The sequence below is a fragment of the Phalaenopsis equestris genome, unplaced genomic scaffold (genome assembly GCF_001263595.1).
Source record: "Phalaenopsis equestris unplaced genomic scaffold, ASM126359v1 Scaffold000150, whole genome shotgun sequence".
Classification (NCBI taxonomy): domain Eukaryota; kingdom Viridiplantae; phylum Streptophyta; class Magnoliopsida; order Asparagales; family Orchidaceae; genus Phalaenopsis; species Phalaenopsis equestris.
Genome location: NW_018164592.1, coordinates 344358 through 365022, shown reverse-complemented (window position 1 = coordinate 365022; position 20665 = coordinate 344358). Strand labels below are relative to the sequence as shown.

The following is a 20665-nucleotide window of genomic DNA, read 5'->3' as shown; positions in this document are numbered from 1 at the left end:
ATTGATTAGGTGAGTCGAGCTTAGTTGGCCTCACTTTCTCGGCCATGTTAGTGTTCGCCTACTTAAAAATTAGAATACCCATTGAGCTTGCATGATGAACTCAAGCTCATTGAATAATTGCCATAATCATCAGGCTTGAAGTGAAAATAAAAAGTGAAAAATCAAACAGTTGTTGCAAGGATGGTGGGATTGTGAATTGTACAAGCTCAATCCACAAGTTTAATGAATTTAGTTTGCGCGTTTAAACTTTTTCTTATGTTAGCCGTGCTCATAGCAAGCTTCTTTGAGGAAGATTCACATGCATACCGGTTAATTTGTATGCATTTACATCTCTTTTAACACCTACAAGTTCAATTTTTTTTATTTTTACCATCTTATCTATGCATTAAAATGTATTTTTTAAAAAAATTGATATAGTGCTGTATTTTATTGATATGAAAGCTTTTTGGTCTTATAGATGTAAGATTTAAATATTATTAATGTAAAGACATAAGTGGCATATATATATATATATATATATATATAATCAGACACGCCTAACCAGCCAACTACAAACCCAATAGGTAAGGGGGGATTTGAACCCTAGACTAGAGGGGACATAACGAACAAAGTTTATGCTCTACGAACTGATCTAAGAATGCGGTTATATATATATATATATAATTTGTCAATTGTATTTTATTCCTTTTGCGCCGCATGCTCAGATCAGTTAATCAGACATCTGCTTGTCAGTTGTAAGTCCCCTCTGATCTGATAATTTTTGGCTAATTATATACCCAATTAAATACTTGATGATAAATTAATCGAGTATATATTATTTGATTTCCCCAATATAGAGTGTGACACTCAAATTCTTAGGTGCATGAGAAATGACTCGGGCTTGTACAATAGCCTCCGACCATTTTTTTTTAATATATATATATATATATAATTTGTACGTTTAATATTTTGCACAACAAAAAAGGCCCAAAAAGGAAAGAAAAAGTAGGGGAGATTATAAAAAAATTACTTCTACAATACGTTTACATGGCTGCAGCTACCAGCTAAAGCCCCACAAATTTTTGGCTAATTATATACTTAAATACTTGATGATAAATTAATCGAGTATATATTTGCTAATGCCACAAAAAAACAACAAAAAAGGCCCAAAAAGGAAAGAAAAAGTAGGGGAGATTATAAAAAAATTACTTCTACAATACGTTTACATGGCTGCAGCTACCAGCTAAAGCCCCACACACTAAATAAGTTAACGAAACAAACCTAGCTTTCTACATCATAATACTGAGAAAGTTCCGGCAACCATGCCCGAGAAATTTTACGTACATAAATTTGATTAGTTTGGATCAACTCGGTAAATATTATGCACTCAGGCTTTGTTCTAAACAACACTGAAGAAGGGTGGATCTGCACGCTCTGTCCATTCGCCTTAACCCTGTCAAAAACAAGCGACAATTAATTAGTAGATATGTTAAGCTCCTAAACCAAATACCTGATAGCGCAATTGAAATTTTTATTTATTTTTGTAGTTTCTAATGGATTGAATGGCATGGTTGAATTGCTGCTATGTATATATTATGCAACATGAATCAGGCTGCTGCTCTCACTTAAGAAAACTCATTTCTGGAAGGGCTGATACAAACTATAAATATCTGATAATTATAGCAAACTTTATTATGAAGTTTAACTAGAGCAGCACATTTATTTTTTTTAGTTAATTTACTTATTCATCCCATGAGTTTTTCTTTATTATTTTCTTTCGAAATAAGTCGGTTCAACATGCAAACCATGTACTTTCAAAAAGCTGCGAGTCCTAAACCGGAATAAAAAAGGTACATCAAATCATTATATATCTAAATTACATGTAAGAAAATGGAAACAAGCGAAGTAGCTCAATTCTATAGTTAAAAGTTACACCATTGAAAAGAGCAAGGTTGTGAAAACCAGACCGGATATTGAACCAATATAAGGAGAGGTTCAAGGTTCAATGATTGAACTGTTGGATGACCAAATAAATCATAAATGTATTTAAAAATGTCAATACATAAGATTTACATCTCACTCAATTCATATGTATTTAAATAACTAATACCTAAATTTTAATTTTAACATGTCATTTTATCTATGCATGAAAACATATATTTCACTTTTTAAAAATTAAAATAGTGATATTCTATGTGATTCGGATAACTTTGGTGTTACAAATGTAAAATAAAAAGGGTGGGTGTTGAATATGTAAAATACATAAAATTGGGTAGTATGTATGTAAATGCCCGTGAATCACAAAAAGTTTTTCTTTTTTATATATGTATATATTATAAGACGGTGGTGAGACCTGCAATGCTCTATGGTGTTGAATGTTGGCCTTTAAAAGAGAAGCATAATAATAAATTAAGGGTTGTCGAGATGAGAATGATTAGTTGGATGAGTGGCTTTACACTTAGAGACAAAATGCGAAATGAATAAATTCGTGATAGGGTTGGTGTAGCTCTTGTGACGGACAAAATTAGAGAAAGTCGTCTTAGATGGTTTGGTCACATTAAACGTCGACCATCTGATGATCCGATTAGGAGAGTAGATGTTTTAGATTCGACTTGTGTTAAGAAAGGCATAGGTAGACCTAGGAAGACTTGGGCTTATTGTACTAAAAATGATCTTAATTTACTAGAACTAAATAAAAATATGACACTAAATAGGACGCAATGGAGAAAAAGGATTTATGGAGCCGACCCCACATAGTGGGATAAAGGCTTTGTTGTTATTGTTGTTATATATTAAACTGATTAATTATATAGTAATAATTTTTATTAAATTGTTTATTCCATAATGTAAATCAATATATCAAATATAATAATTTATATGTTTCATGTGTAATATTTGTGGCTCTAACTAAAAATATTTTTTTTCTCATGTTTGCTTTACTTTTAGTCCCACATCTCAAATATGTATTCACTATTTGATCTTTAAAAAAAAGAATGTAAAAGGTATAAACAAAGAGAAATAATTCTAAAAAGTTAAATATATTTTTGGATAGGTGAGTCGAAGACATTAAATAATATGTTTATTTTATTATTATATTGGTGGGCCGAAGACATTAAATAATATGTTTATTTTATTGTTATATTGGTCCAACACTTCTAACTTTTATAGTTTAGTTTCATCTTTCCCATATATTGAAAGGCATGAGAATATGAGAGCCATAGCAACAGGCCTATGGGCCTTTCACTTTGGGTTAGACCATGAAAATTTTGCATAAGAAAGCGGGAGCGGGCGGTTTGATAGAACCGCTACCGTTTTGCCGGTTTAAAGGTTGGACCGGCAGTTTAGGCAGGTTCCAGCTTGCAAGGCCGGTTTTTAGCCTACCTAGAACCGGACCACTGACCGGTTCACGGACGAGCTAGTTGAACCAGCCGGCTCGATCTTGTTTTTTAAACCTTAGATTTTGAAACCATATTTGATTGTAAAATGAAATTTTTAGCATAAATTAATCAGACAGTTCAGAATTAAGTTTAATGAGTGTGGTTCGCGTACTACTAATTGCAGAAAGAAAGAAGAGGAGTGTAGGTGGGTGCCCTACGCCGGTAGTAATTTCTCAAATAAAAACATTAGAAAATGATAGAAAATTATACCTATATGATCCATCAGGCTGCTTGTCTGCGGCATTGAGGAAGAAAGATGCGGTGAGGCATCTGTGAAACTGAAGCATATCATCCCCACATGAAGACAGAGACATATCCATTTGTAATAAATGCAATTTAATCTGACTGTAATGAGAGACAGAAAAGCAGGCAAATTACTAAGAGTTTTAAAACAAGTTATCATCATCACCATCTTCAACATTATCAAATTATTTGTAGTCTGTTGTATGAATCCTCAATTTTATTTTGATTTAGTTTTACGAATACTAATTTTTCATTCATTCCTACAAAATGTTACATGAGATGCCAAATCTATTATTTGAAAATATTTTATTGATACCATCTATAAAGTTTGATTGGATAAAAAAGAATAAATAATATAGAGCTCCTCATAAAAAAAATGATAAGAGAAGAGAGTTAAATCATTCATAAATCATAAACAAACCGAGATGCGTCTATACTAAAATACAAAATATTTTTTGTCCAATATAAGCTATGAAAAAGTTCTATAAAAACTAAGTAAGGTTCCAAGAAACTACAAGTAAAATCTTCTGGTCCTACAAAATTCACATATATAATTTTTACATTATTGTCACCAAAATATGAAAAAAAAATAATTGAAAACTAATAATATATTATTATGGGCATTCAATGACCTAAAGACAAACGAATAAATCTTTGTCTGTCTTCAGTTAGCTCAGAAATCTAGTATGTATGTTAGCTTTTTGTTTGGCTCATTAGTTAATGAATGAGTGAAACCTTAACCATGCACAAATATTGAGCTAGATTGCACGCCTATTAGGAAACCTCAAAGGCAACTTTAGTTTTAAAAGCAAGTGAAAGCAATAGTTTGCAGCAATTCAGTACAAGATAATTTTTAAAGAATTTATTTCTACAGGGCATAGAGGCGTGTACTTTAAGCTTCATGGTGTAGCCCATAAAAGTATTTACAAAATTAATAGAATGGGAAATGAGATGAATAATATTTTTTATATAACCATTTGACTTCGAGATTTGGTTTCAGGCAATTTATTCATACAATCAAGCTAAAGCTAGACGTGTTACTTTTTTACTGGAAAGAATGGCAACAAAAAAATACAGTCGTGAGCCCGATATAGAAAAAGAGGTTCAATTACCACCTCAAGTTCATCTCGCAACAGTAGATCAGAATTCAGTATTTTGAAATCTAATAAAAATTTAAGATCCTTAAAGAAGAAAATAAACATTGCATAAGAATTAGTATAATTTGAAAATAAAACTACTAATAATATTCATCATAGTAACTTGACAACAGCTGACAAAAAAATGAAATTTAGCAAGGCTAACCTGTGAACATCTAGCGCATGCTTTAGCGATCTATTATTGATGAAATTATCTCTGCACCACTTATTTAGACTTTTCTCAACTTTTTTCTCGTTAACATTAGCAGCTCCAATCTTCTCCAGGTGCCCAACAGCAGCACGAAATATAGTCACAAAAGTTAGATGGTCACCATCAGGACTCGAGAATTTTTTCCATGCAGATCTCGCCTTGGAATAGAAAACAACGGAAGGTAAACTATATAACAAGGAGGTGATAAACATACAATAAATACATGATAGTTTCAACTTTCAAGTTTGACAAATTGTTTTTAAAAAATGGAGAAAAAACCTGATGATGAAAGGGTCAATGAGTGCGTTTGGATGGTGATAATTTGAATGAGAATAACTCAAATAAAGTACTTCAGATAACCATGCAACAAGAAAATATCATAAAAAAACTACAATTAAATGATTGTTCCTCAAGGGATCAATGCATTGAGCACTAAGAAAATCACAAATAGGCAAGTTGAGTGCAATATCAATGATAACGTTAAAACGGATGTGCTAATAATAGCAATACTTGTGGCGTAATAATCATATTAAAGAGATCATGGGAGCAGTACCCAATCAAGATAAGGTGGGGAAACATAGACTGAAGTAATTCAAGCATGTATAATGGTGAGAAGCAGATATAACAATACGACAAGCAAATAAAGTTAATTGAGAAAAAAAGTTGTGTGAAAAGATATGAAAAAATAAACTTAACACAATGTGCATCACAAGAAGAATGAATGAGAATTTTGATTGTATTAATATGGTCAAAAGCCTTGATTTTTTGCAGACAAACAATACAAAGGAAAACAATTTACATACATACCACTTAGTTCCTAAGTATTACATATCTAACAACTAATCTTTACTTCTTACATTTATACCACCCAAAAGTTTCCTATTACATTAACAATATCATCATTTCAAATTCTAAAAGTAAAACACTTCTCATGCATAGATAAGGTGGCATGTATGTAAAAATTGAAGTTTAGATGTTTGATATGTAAATACATAGGAATTGAGGTATGCAAGTAATTCTTCCTCTTGTTTTTTATCAATACAATTGTATAATTATCACATTGTGATGATTCCACCTCGCCTTCACATGCCATTGAATATATCGGGATGTAATCAGTATATAGTACCTCTTCTAATTTTTCACGCGGAGCGTAAAAAATAGACTCTACTGAGAGCATTGCAACCACAATCAACATTTCTTCCAAGCACTTGAATTCCCCAGACAACATTAGAGCTTTAGAGTATATGGGATCCAAGGGAAATCGAGCCATTTGAATCCCAACTGGATCAGATAATTTACAATCATCGGTCAGAGCCCCTAAAAGGTACAGCTCTTGCAGGGATTGTTTAATGGCGCTCCTGTCAATGGCATCAACTAAGAGAAAGTTAATGTGATGCCCGATGCCACACAAATTAACAATGGCAACAGTAGGCAGAAAACAGTTAAGAAGAAATATTAATTATAGTGCAACATAATGACATAACCAAGCATGAAGCCCGGTTTTTCAATATTCAAAACATGGCTTCAAAAATTACAATAAGCACATCAACGTACGATAGAACATAACAAGGTAAAGTTAGCGTGCAATATAAGCTAAATGAAATATGAGATTCCCAAGTAGGCTTTTGAAACGCCAAGTGCAATAAAATGTGCATGTGTTTTTTTTAAGTTTAGCAATGTAGCGTTTTTACTAATCAGAGCATTGTATAGCATAAGCACATTATTTGCATAATATTTATAATTAATCAAACTTGAACCACTCCACAGAACAAATTTTTTACAAATATAATGATACATTTAATACTAATAATTTACAGCAATTCAAAATAAGAAAAATAAATGATATAAATAATGAAATGATGCACAAATAGCGAAGAAATGAGTGTGAAGAAAAAAATCACCAACAATCAACTCAAATGAAAGAGAATGGAGAACCAAAAAGCAGTAACTTGATGGCTATGATAAGTAGTGAGAAGAAACAAGCACTCTCGCCTAGTTACTATGAAAAACGTTGAACTGAACTATGAGATCTAAACTAAAATTTCACTATGAGCATGAGTCGAGAGCATTGCACATGCACAGGGCTAACACATTGCTTTGCTTTGGTTCGCTTCTAAATCATTGTAAACAATACTCATCCAAAGATAAAAAAGCGTCAGGAATTAAAGCTTCATTCAGTAAATTGTGTTCTTATGTACAAAATAATTTCAACCCTAATCTCATAGAACGAAACTTCTGATTTGTAAATGTGTTCATATGTACACATGCAATATAGCCTTCATGTAACACAATCTCTGCATAATAAAAATTGATATGTGCTCGATTTTCACGAGGCAAACAAGGGAAAAAAAAGTAAACAATGGCCAAGTGAAGTCCCAATCCAAATGACAGCGGATTTGCCAAATCAATTAAAAGCATAACCAAATTGAAAAAAAAAATTATCATAATAAAATTAAAATAAAAACACGGGGAGCAATCAGAAAAAACATAACAAAAAGTTTACTAAAATGTAACTCCTAAGTTTTACTCCTACGGAATGATAGGTTCTAGTTATGAGGAATGCAATTCAACTACGGAATAGAAAAAGACTATTACCCGTTCCGATAACACTGAAAATTTCTTCATTTCATGAAAGAGTGATAGGAGTGCAATTTTAATTAGCAAGACAGTACCCTGACAAATTTACTGGTTAACAGGAAGAATGCCATCATGCCAGTGAGCAAAAATGATGCAAATAACATAAAAAATAAGCATTTTCACCTTGAAGGTTTTTCCATGAAATCAAACCCAATAATATCATCAAAACCGAGGGCTTTAAGCTCTAGTACAACGTTTGAAAGGTTGCACCTTTTTATCTCTGGGACTGTAGAATCTATAAATTTCCAAAATTCACTTTCTGGATATAACCGGAAGCATTTTCCAGGACCCTCACGTCCAGCTCTACCACTACATAATAAATAAAGAAAAATCATGTTAGTAGAATATAGCACAAATGCAGACCATGCCACACATCTAAAGTTGTACTTTTAGGTAATATGTGTAGCAATAAATGTCAATCCATGCAGCAAGTTCATTTGGAAAACATATCAACAACGCATGAAACTATTGTCTGAGTTAGGTAGAAAAATAATGTCAAGCGCCACTTTGGGTCATGCTTGTAGTGAGGGTTGTGAGTAAGCCCATGCACTTGCTATAAAGCTAGATTAATACCCATTCAAGTTAGAAATAGAAAGCTTTCGTAAATGCACGTTAATATGAAAGTTTGAGGGTGAGATATGTAAATACATAAGAATTGTGTGCTATGCATGTAAGTGGCCCAAAATTTTAATAACATTACCCACAAATGTAGGAACATATAGATAATATGAAATGATAACACACATACTTAGAGAAACACCAACAGTTTGCATAAATGGTCATGAAAGGATTTCAAACCTCCTTTGAAGAGCTTGAGCTTTTGAGATTGGCATAATAATTAACGACTGCATCCCTGTAATGGGATTGTAATAGCGAGATTTCACGACTCCAGAGTCTATAACATATTTGACGCCTGGAATGGTGACAGAAGTTTCTGCAATGTTAGTAGCCAGAATGACCTGCATAAGCATTAAAAAAAAAATGGCACATTACGAGTCAAGTAAGAACATAAAAATTTAGCTAATTTTAAGATAAAGAAAAACTATAAAAATCACATTTTTTTGAAAGAAAATAAATAAATAATTTTTCATGGTTCGCGGGATATTTATGTAATTTGAATATCAAGACAGTCCTCAAGAAGAAAGCACAAGTTACCAACAAAGCATCAAAATCACTCTCTAAATCTCAGGTAATATGGTTCCAGTGAATATGACGCAGCTCCATACAGGAATCCTCTGTATTTGGTAGGATTTTTGTTCTACGAGAAAGTTTTGCAGATTTAAGTGGGCTTTCAACAGACTTCTGTGGGATTTAAGAGTGCCCGCTACTTTTGTGAGATCCTAACAAAAGTTTGTGGTATGCAACTTATTTAGGTAGATTAACTATAGTAATTATTGGGATATGCACTACTTAGAACCATCTATAGAGATAAATCATTTTCTCCGCATCTACTTTCAAAAAAATTTTAAATTAGTTATTTTTAATTAAAAGGGTCTTTGGACTTGTACATAGGGCACTATATTATATTTTGAATAAAATCTATTTAAATGTGTTATTCCTTCTATTTCATGAAGTCAAATCCTTGTTTAAGTGTGATCCTTCAAGATTTACAAGGAAGTTATCTTCTTGATTATGCAACAGACTTGATTCTACTGTTTGAAGACTTTTTTTTCCTTTTATTTCATATCTCTTATTTAAATCTTGTTATTGTTTTACATGTCTGATCATGTTAATTCAAGTTTGACATAATGGGTGTTCAATGATATTGTTGTTTATATTATTAGCATGGTTTTAATGATTATAAATTTTTACACATGTTTGGAAGGAAAAAATAAACCGTCTGTGTTTAAATTTTTTAATGTTATAGACTTCAAAACAAGTAATGCAAAGTTATTAAAATAAAATTTCTAACTCATAACTTATGTTTGTTTAATTAATGATTCTCAACATCTCCTATTAGATATACATTAAAATCCTAAACCCCACAACATCTTACAATAAATTTAGTGTCAAAATTTAAGATTGCATTATAATATCTTATAGACATACCGTATAAAAATTGAGCCAACTTACAAAATCACAAAATCATACAATATAAACAAATTAATTAAATTATGGTTTAAAAAATTTCAACATCACTATTAAAAAGCTAAAACTATGCTCATATGCTGGATGGGAGGCATCCTGAGGCATTTTCATATTAGGTAGATGACTTTGAATAAAAATGATATATTAATTCCAGAGAAGTTGAATTTGTCAAAATAAAACTAAATAAAACATTCTTACTTCTTTTGGTGAAGTGGTGTTAAAACAAAATTTAAAAGGGTTGGGCTAAAACATAGCTTTAAAAACATTATTTCTCAAATAGGGAACAATTGCATAATGTTTGTGTTAAATATATTATAAAATCTTATGGTGAAATATTATTTGTTTGTAGTCTACCATGTTATCAATATTTGTTTCATTAAAAGCAATAAGCCAAAAATAAAACAAAACTCGAGCTATAATCCAGCAAACATGATAAATGAGAAGTATACAGTTATTTGAAGTTAAAGAAACATTCCAGTTGTATTTATTTTAGGATAACCACATCATTGATTGATATTTCTAAGGAAAAAACATTATCATTTATAGCCTAATAAATGCACATCGATTTAAGAATTACACACGGTCAAAATTCAATCCAAATGAAAAAACTACAATTCATAAATATTTTTTAGATGAAGGATAAAATGCAGAGAAAGATTTACAATTATAACAACATGATTATACATCTTTTTTGTAAAATTTACAGGCGCATCAAAGTTTACAGCAAGACATATTCATGAATCTGAACCAAAAATTAAGCGAGTGTCAAAATCTGAACCTTAAGAATTTACACATAAGATCATTTCTAAACCTAAATCATAATTGTAATTTGAAACCAATCGCCTGCACAAAATTGAACTATGCTTGTTGAAGTTGATAAATCAATTATATTTTTTGTGAAAGTAGCACCACAGTATCTACATGCATATCCACAAATCAAACTTATATTACCTGTATTTTAAACTCTTGACCTTTTGTGCTTTATAAATTCTTTTAAGAGATGTTATAGAGTAAGTCAAAAGTGCATTGAAATATCTATGAATTAATTTAGTAATAACTACCTTCAAGAAAATCAGAAATTTACAATGTCATTTATCTTATCGAACCCAAGAGATATAATTTATCACAACAAATCAATAAACCATTTGGCTGATTTTTTTAAAGAGTTAGTTTGTCCTTAAGAAAGACATGTCATGTTTATGTGATTTGTTCATTAACAAAAAGAAAACTATGATATTCAATAAATATCAAATTTAAATTCTCTTAATCATCTACTCGTTTAGCCATTAGTTATTATGTATACATGAAAAATCATACAAGTCATTTAGCCTGTTTTACAACTCATTTGACATGTGCATGATTTGCGCAAAAAGTATTAGCATGAAACTATCAATTATGACAATTAAAAGCCTAATGCAAATATAAATTTGAGATATGTAAAATTCAAAAATAAAAAATCAAATAATGGTTCTTAATGAATGTTTTTTTTAAAGTGTGCTCCACATACAAAGCGAAGCGTTTGACACTAACTTAGCTTCACTGAAGAGTGTTTTAAAGTGCCAAAACAAAGCAGTCGGTCAGGTTCACAGTATAGCAAGATGGAATAAAAAGCTACTAAATTAGTTTAATTTATTTTATAAAACTTGATATTTTATTAATTTATTTATGATTTAAGATTTAGATTTTGTTATAGATTAATTTTTTTGTAATTTTTAAGCTTTTAATTATCGTGGTAAAATAAATATTTCAAAATTTTAATTTGAAAGCTCGCCCTTAATTTTTGCCTTCGAGTTAGGTATTGCACCACAATCTTTTATAATTCATATAAGCTTTTAATTCATACTTTATATTTTATATTTGTTAATAAAGGTGTTTATACTTTAGTAATTTTATATAACATATTAGCACTTTAGTTAATAAAAGTACAGCTTCGCTTTGGGCTTTGCATTTTGAAATAAAAATAAAAACTTGTGCATTGCATTGTGTTTTGCACTTTGATAACAATGGGTTTATCACCTTAAAAGAAAATTAACATCTAGAAAAATATGACTATTAAATCATATAACGAAATGGATGAATACGTATAACTTAAAAATCCTACAAAAAATCTAATATTAGCCTAATTTCTAATATATTTAATTTTGTTTTATATCATAAACTACCACTTATTAAATTAAATTATAGTCTCCTAACACACATCTCTGCAACCAAGTCATTGAACATTCCGTACTACTTAATGCCTTAAGGAGCTTGCTTATGGAATGCCAGAATAATGATGCTTACACGAGGTATCTAAAACCTAATAGCTTCGCATCAACTCACCCAGGCGATAAGCAAAATACCTAGCTCTTTAACATTGATCGTGAGGCTCTAATTTCACTTATTCAAAACTAAGTATCATAATCTAAAAAAATAAAGATAATAAAAGGAATCAAAGCCTTATTGAGCTCCATTCAACAACTTTTCATCACACATTTTGGCATGAAAATTTTTATACTGCCATCTAAATGTTTAAGCAAGGTATGTTCTTAGGAAACTAAGCAAAAGAAAACAGCTTCAATGAACTGAAAAATATATAAATGGAAATAATTTGATTTCATAAGTGGAATAACTAAATAATATCAAACTATATATCAAATTAAATCACTAGTTCCACCAATAAAAGCATTGTATCTTCATGGAAGCTTAATATGCCATCCATGACTAGTTTCTTCTTTTTTGGCAAGTTACGAAAACATTGACATACTTCAAAGGCTAAATAACAGAAAAATCACATCAAAAAGCAAGAAATTTTACTTTATGGAAATCATTTAAGGTGTAACTTTAAAGCACCAACAAAAAGTAATTAGCTTCAAAATGGCAATAACACAGCTGAGTGAAACAAAAAAACAACTCGTTACTTAAAAGTTCATCGATCAATAAGGAGGAAATACTGATAATTACAGGTTATCACAGCTTCTAAAAGAAGAATAATAAATTGTCAGATTTTATATTCCAAATGGATAAATGCATGATACCTTACGAAAATTGGATGGAGTTGGCTTAAAGACATTCATTTGCTGATCCGAAGGAAGTGTTGAATAAATTGGAACAGTTAGAATGTTCCTACTACGCTCAGGTAATTGTTTAAGTCGTTCGTGGACAAGAATGTCTACTAATTCAATTTCTTCTTGACCGGTCAAAAATGCAAGAATATCCCCGTGACCATCCTCCAAATGAATCTAACAAATAACGTGGAAGCAAAACAGTCACAATAATGTACAAACTAGCAACACTGTTAATGGAAATAACATGAATTTTGTAGTTCAACCAAACAAGCCAATAAAAGATAAAAGGAAGATTCGCATACATACCACTTAATTCCTATGTATTTACATATCCAACACCTAAACTTCATTTTTTACATATATGCCACCTTTCATTTTTACATATATGCCACCTTACCTATACATGAAAAGGTGTAAAAAGGTGTATTTCACATTCTAAAAGTTAAAATAGTGTTCTTTATTATGTGATATGCAAGATTTGGGTGACATAAATGTAAAAAGTAAAGTTTAGGTTTTAGATAAGTAAATGTACAGGAATTGGATCGTATTTATGTAACTGCTCCAAGATAAAAATGATATGTGGAAACATGGTAATTTGAAGTAGGTGAAAGGCTAGTTAAAACAAAAAAAAAGCGCGTACAAAATATATGAGACTTTTTTAGCCAATGTAACTAGATTATTTCATTTATTCAAATCAGCTCCTCAAAGTGAAAATGAAGGCGAAAAATGATGAATAAGCCGTGAAGTGCCCAAAAAAAGGAACTTTATAACTATTTATGTACAAAATATTGTTACCTAACATGAACATATCGTTGAATTAAATCTGGATGGTAGGCAAAAAAATGATGAATAAAAAGGATGGGCTATGAATGTAACATAAAAAAGTTTAAAAGCAAATTATATACCTGGAAAATAGCAATAAGAGTAGCATCAACGTAGTCGGGCTCTGGCTGGTATGTATAGAGTATATCCACAGGGTACTGACGCCCTTTAATGTAGAAAGCTTTAGCGCCGCAGAAGTACTCAGAAAAACCCTTTGCATCTAAGCTAGCAGACATTATAATCAACTTCAAAGGAGTAAATTTCGTGTTTGATTTCTGAATTTCATCATCAAACTTGACAAGGCTGTTTATATCTGGTTTTTCAAGCTTGTGTTGTTTTAATCTTGCATTTTGAACTTTTTTCAATAAGCCAAGGAGGACATCGGTATGAACTGTCCTTTCATGAGCTTCATCAACTATGATGATGTTATATCTAGAGAGGATCGGATCCAATAATGCCTCTCTGTATGCAAAAAGCTGGACATCATTCAGCATGACAATAAATGAAAGAATATAGATAAGAAAGTAAAATATTAATTTAATTTAACAAAAAAATTGTTATTTCAAGAGCTTCATACAACAAAATTGTAATTATACATAAAAAGAAAGTGATTAATTTTGCCCACACAGAATTTAAGCATTCTGCAAACAAGATTACCTCAAAAGCAAGCCATCAGTCATATATTTAATCCTTGTTAAACTGGAAGTTACATCTTCAAACCTGATTGCATAACCAACCTTCTGACCTAATTGAACATCACATTCTTCTGCAACACGTTTTGCCACAGTAACAGCAGCAACTCGTCGTGGTTGGGTGATGCCAATAACTTTCCCATTATGACAAAATCCAGCATTGAATAGATATTGTGGCAATTCTGTAGAATTACGTTATAAGTAAGAATACAATGTACATCTTATGAACCAAAGAGAGTAGATAATCAGGAAATGAATAATGCTTTACAAAGAATTTCAAATTTAGATAGCTAAAAAAAACTAGTAGCAGAGAAAATTACATTAGCATCATAAGTTTAGTAATAGAATAAGGTCTCTTAAAGCAATAGTTTGTAAGTTTCAAATTATACAACTCCCCCTTTCATCCCTTAAATTCTCACTATACTATATTATCTTATGCAGAAGCCTCTGATAGATCACAAATGAAAGCAGGAAAAAGAAGCTTAAAAAAGAATTAAAAAAAAGCTGCTTACGTGTAGTCTTTCCACTTCCTGTTTCCCCAACAATTATCACAGTATCATTCTTCCTTATCTCATCAACAAGTTTTCTCTCAACTGAAATTTAAGGGAGAATTAACGCTTAAATCACAAAATAAGAACAAAAATTTCATAAACACCATTGTTTGATTATGTTTGAAATGCACCTGATGCAATAGGAAGAGATCTCCTTTGTCGAAGAATCCAGTGCTTCCTAAAATCAAAGTCCGATAGGTGTAACAAATCTTTGACTTTCTTAAAATTAATAAAGAATAAATCACAGATGTCAGAAAAATTTATTACCTGTCCAAAGACTTGTTGAATAATTTACTTCCATGGTTGCCTGTTTTACTTCCATGCTTCAAATTGCCTGTTTTTTGTTTTTTGACGGGACTTCTGGAAATAGAAGGCATTGCCTCATAAATTGTCACAACCGCCTCCGCTCAGAATATCCTCAGGATACAGGAGTGACTAACAAAAAAATAAATTATCAAAATATACAGGAGTGCCATAAACCTAACCTCAAACATAACTTCAAAATAATTTCAGCTCATAATGCTAAAATATGCAACCATACCAACATCCTTAAGTTTATTACATACATCACTAAAATAGCATAGATTATTTCATTAAAATGATAAACTAATTCACAATTCAACAATAAAATGAAAAACCGCATAATCACATTGATAAGACTCACCAACCAAACAGAATGCCACATGTCAAATGCCTCACTTTGACTTAGAATAAAAAAATCCAAAAACCGAACATACCTATGTAAGTATAAACAAAGAAGATTATGACAGATTAAGAAATAAGTATATTAGGAAAGAAATCTTGGACAAACAAAAGATGAGACTAATCAACATTAGCCTGAATGGGTAAAAATAAAAACATTTAAAAAAATTTAAAAGAAACAAGATATTGGACTTCAAATAAAAGAATTTCCATGGAGGTCAAATATGAATCAATACATCATCAATCGATGTGATAGACCCAGGATAGTAATTATAAACAAAAATCGTAAAATGAAACAACACTGCTAGTCACCGAAAATTTCCATAAATCTAATTTAAAAATAGTCAGTAAGAGAAAGGGAAATTGGAAAGTGATGTAGAAGAGAGAAAGAGAGAAGCACTGAGTGAGTGATGAGAGAGAAAAAAATCGAAGGGAAGAAAGATGGGAAAGAGAAACGAGGGGATCGAGATGAGAAAGATATGAGTGAATATTGAGCAAGAGAAGACAACAAATGGGAAGAGCAAGGGGATTAACGAGAATAGACATGGCTTATTCAATATTGATATTCATATTACTATAAGTCACAGTGAGAGAAAATGGTTCCCTCCAAATTCTTAAGAAATATGAAAGCACCATCATCTCAACATGGTGTTTGCTCTTTTTTTTTTAATAAAAATGTTCAGATATAAAAAAGCATTTAGTCCAAGACTTCTATCTTTTTTTAAATTTTTAGATGGGATGCTTTACTTCTCTTTTTTTCAATATAAAAAAAAACACAAGTTCAAAATAAAGCCAAAGAATATTGGTCACTAAAGAATTTAGAACAATCTTATAAAATTACCTTTAAGAGCGTCATTAAAATTTGAATAAACTATTATTGTAGTATTTTCTACTTTTTTTACTTATATTAACATGTTTAATTCATATGAGAAATTGTTCACGCTTGGATTTAAAACAATTAAGTTCGCAAAATTTTATATAAATTTATAAAAAAAATTAGTGAAGTTATTTCATAATTTATTAAGAAGAGATTTGATAATGAGAAAACAAAAAAATGAACATAAAACTTTGTATGACTTAGGCCAAGACTTGTAGGTGAATAAGATGTATGTCAATATCAACAATAAAGATTTACTGGAGAACCTAATTGAATTGTCACTCCACAATATGATTGATGGGATATGTCTTATCAAAATCAGTAAAATATCAAATTAGCATGGGCGTCATAGGTTTTATTTCTTTAATAAATCCAACAGGCTATTTGTTTCACTGTTATTTAGATTAAGAGTTATTAGATGCATTTATTATCAATCAAATATTATATGTTTAATTCAAAGTTATTGAATTTATAGATATTAGGGTTTCAGCACAATCACATAAGAAACAACAACTTCATAAGCCAAATCATATTTTGTTATAATGTTAACTAAATTATCAGGTTTAATTACATCTTATCTTGAACCGAGGCATATATCTATAATTGGGTCAATCTTCAACTATATCTCCAAACATGCTGGCATAATAATTTCAGTTTTCAAAAGCCAAAAACTTGTAATGATAATCTAAAGCAGCAACAAATAACTTCAACCACAGCTTGAACAAAAAGCTAATTAATATGATGTGTCATTTTATCCTCGTATATGGAAAAATATTGCTATAACTTTTCTTACGGAAGCATTTAAGGTATTTCTCAAAAGGCCCCTCGACTAAAGCAAGTCACAAAGTCTGAAAAATAAAATCTTTTTCACGTGAAATATAACTATGGCTACTGAATAAGCAAATATTTTCCCTGATAAAGATTTATCAGGTATTTCTCACATTCTTAATTTCTCCTAACAAAATCATAACACTTACTTTCCTGAAGAACCTCATGATCACTGTTCTCATCTTCAAAATCAGTTAATAGAATTATGCATATGTTGAAAAATAAAGTCTTCCTCACATGAAATACAAAGATGGCTACTGAATAAGCTAAAATTTTCCCAATAAAGATTTTTTGTATGTTTCTCACATTGTTAATTTCTCTCAACAAAAATAAGAACACTTAAGCTAACTTTCTTGTAAAACGGTAAAACCTCATGATCACTGCTCTCATCTTAAAAATTAGTTAATAGAACTATGCATATGTTGTAACAGCTACCTTGGTATGACTATTCTATGAAAAAACTTCCTAAAGCAAACCTTACGATATAAATTAAAATGTTTACATTTGAATTTTAATTAATATCATATGTTATAATGCATGTTCTATATTCAGAAAAAAAATTGTTTGACAGCAAAGCGAAGCAAGAATTGACCGAAAAAGGAAAGCAAAGATTTATTTACCAATAGATGTCAGGCAAGACAAGAACAAAAGAATGAACACGCAGAAAAAAAGCTAGGAAGAGGCATAATCATGCAGAAGAGTTCCATATATTGCAGATAAATGAGGCATGAGAAGAGATATGCATGAAAAAAGAGGTGAGGCACGCAAAAGAGAGGTACTACGAAACTGGGGGTTGTCTGCAAAAAATTTGAACTCAAGCATTTTCAAAATACAGAATAAAATGGATGCATCGTGTTGTTTTTTTTATTTGCTTCAGTGTAAAGTATAGAGCATGGTGCACCACTGAAATGGAAATGGAAAATTACACCCTCACTATGTTGACATTCAAACATCCAACAGTTGAGCAACTCGAATATTCTGATGTAATCAACCTCATCAAATTAGAAAACAATAAATAATAATAATAATAATAATAATAATAATAGCGCAATTAATTGCCTTGCATTCAGTATGGAGCTTTGCATCGATATGAACTTAGCAACAAAACATATTAGTTGCAAATCATAAAAAAATCAAAAGTGTGTCCTTAACTATTGAATGCATTAGGGGATGTCCGGTAACGAATTTAGAGCAGGATTTAACCTGAACTTGATCTAAATCCTGCAAGATGGTCAGTTGACAAAATAAATCAGCGGATTTCACAAATCCGGATTTTACTGATTTTTCTGCCGTAAATCCCGGATTTACTGAATCTTGTGAATTGGCAGATTTAGTAAATCTGGGACGGGCGATTCGTGTGAAAAGGAAGATATGAAAAATACCTTCTTCCATCTGCCTCCATGGTTTTGGACAGGAGCGGTGCGAAAGGAGAAGAAAGATGGGTTCGGTCACGAAGGCCATGTTTTTGGGCGAAACTGGGTGAGGGGGTAGGGGAGGGTTTCGGAGAGAGAGGAAGGGTCTGTTTGGGGCAGTTGCAGCTTATCCAGATAAGCATCTTATCCTGATAATTTGTTGATAAGCTGGCTAGTTGTTTGGTTTGTGTTTTTCGAAAACAACTGATTATGGATAAATAAACATTTTGCCCCATGTTCTGAATAAGTTGTTTAACTGTTTAGTTTATGCTTTTGAAAAATAGCTTATTTACAGTTTTTTGTAGATAAAAGACTATTCACACATTATAAATTTTAATTTTGAAAAAAATATTTTTAAATTATGTGTATTATAAATTGTAATCAATAATTTATATTTTACACTAATTTTAATGACTCATTGTAGACTAGATGAACCAAAAAAAAGTGTGGAACAGTCATAGGCAATATCTAATTCCTCCACTATAACTCAATAAATAAAAGGATCAAGTTTTAACAAAAAATTTACCATGCAAGAGTTTGAATCAACTTAAAACAAAGAGCTAATAAGTAACACATGTGCCTTATCTAAGAAAGTGTCACTGAAACAGAAAAAGCATCCAATTTTTCTCACTTTTGTAGCAATTAAAGACAAAATTGCAGCAGGAAAGTACTTGTTGGGGCTCAAGTTGTCGGATTGGAGCTCATCCAAAAGTTCTTTCAAATTATAGCATTCCCATTGATGAGAAGAATATTCCATTGTTTCAACAGTTCTTTGTTCTATCCCTTACGTGACCAAAGGACTTCGAAACACAGAATTTTTTTCTTTTTTTTTACTTCAAATCACTGAAAGCTGGTACTACACTCTGCTGTTCTCCCAATAGAAAATAAATGGCTTAAATAAGTATTTCCTGAAAATTTTATGATTCATCTAACCCTGTCTATCAGCCCATTGCTCATTTATTCTCAAAACACAGTAATTCTGAGCAATGATAGGAAGTAGATTACAAGATCACAATTCTACAATTGTCAATAAATCAGAGGCTGCAAAAGACATAAATATGAAAATAATTAGGGAGAGAGCTTTACGATAAGAGAGAGGGAGAGAGATTTTTCTTGTATGGGTGAGTGACTCGCCTATAGAATGGATGAATAAATCCCAATCCAGGGGCCAAATTATCCATTTTATGTGTCATGAAAACCCTCATAATTTGGGGTGAGTCAATCTCTCATTATCTCATTCAAATTCTTTCATCATACTAATAAAAGAGAAGGCACATAATCGTTTCTGCACACACCACCTAAATGCAATAGAAGAACACCATCAGAACTCCAAATTCAAAAGAAACTTGAATCAAAATTGATAGCACAATAAAACAAAAGGAGTTAACTTTCAGTAAAAAAAAAGTCGCTTTAAACTAAAAATCAGCAATAAAAAAGAAAGCAGCTCTAACCATGGTGCCCTTCTCTGCTCGCCACATGCAACACATCGAACCCAGATCGATTCTTCGTCACGCACGCACATCGAACCCAGATCGATTCTTCGTCACGCACAACTTACCAGCATACTTCAACAGCTCAACGACAACGTCCAGATGCCTCTTCTCCCCCGCAACGAACATCACCGTCTCTCCGACCTCGTTGACCTCGTTAGACACCGCTGATCCAAGCTCTGACACCTCTGCATCGAAAGTGGGAAAGGGTAGTGGCCGAGGGTTTTTGAGCGGAGTCGGGAGAAAGAGACGCGAATAGGGAAACGACGCCAGACCGCGGGGCTCTGCGGCTCGCGTTTAATTAAGAGCCCTTTATGCTTATAAGTGCGGCCTAATTTTCAAAAACAATTCTTACTATTTATTTTGCACGTTTATAATTATTATCAGAAAACAGCATCTCTAATTTAGGGGATACGCAGGCCCCAATCAGCATTCGCAACACCCTCGTCGCTAATCTTTGACTGGCCTTCCCCTCTCCGCAAAGATTCCGCTCCTCCCTCCTCCGCACTTCCC

At 31.6% G+C, this 20665-nt stretch overlaps 1 protein-coding gene across 3 annotated transcripts; it reads right to left on the bottom strand.

Moving 5' to 3' along the window:
• Positions 1 to 1172: 1172 nt before the first annotated feature.
• On the bottom strand, positions 1173 to 20458 carry LOC110021848 (pre-mRNA-splicing factor ATP-dependent RNA helicase DEAH10). Of its 3 annotated transcripts, none has more exons than XM_020720527.1 (14): positions 20114 to 20458; positions 19749 to 19960; positions 15111 to 15278; positions 14975 to 15021; positions 14805 to 14885; positions 14258 to 14474; positions 13684 to 14062; positions 12749 to 12952; positions 8442 to 8602; positions 7767 to 7952; positions 6133 to 6364; positions 4962 to 5164; positions 3627 to 3761; positions 1173 to 1432 (listed from the first exon to the last, which is right to left on the bottom strand). In XM_020720527.1, exons 3-14 carry the CDS (start codon positions 15218 to 15220, stop codon positions 1261 to 1263), a joined length of 2127 nt encoding a protein of 708 aa, XP_020576186.1. In that variant the 5' UTR covers positions 15221 to 15278; positions 19749 to 19960; positions 20114 to 20458; the 3' UTR covers positions 1173 to 1260. The 3 variants fall into 3 exon arrangements, with proteins under 3 accessions (XP_020576186.1, XP_020576187.1, XP_020576185.1); XM_020720528.1 differs by lacking the exon at positions 19749 to 19960 and adding an exon at positions 15508 to 15580; XM_020720526.1 differs by lacking the exon at positions 19749 to 19960.
• Positions 20459 to 20665: the final 207 nt, after the last annotated feature.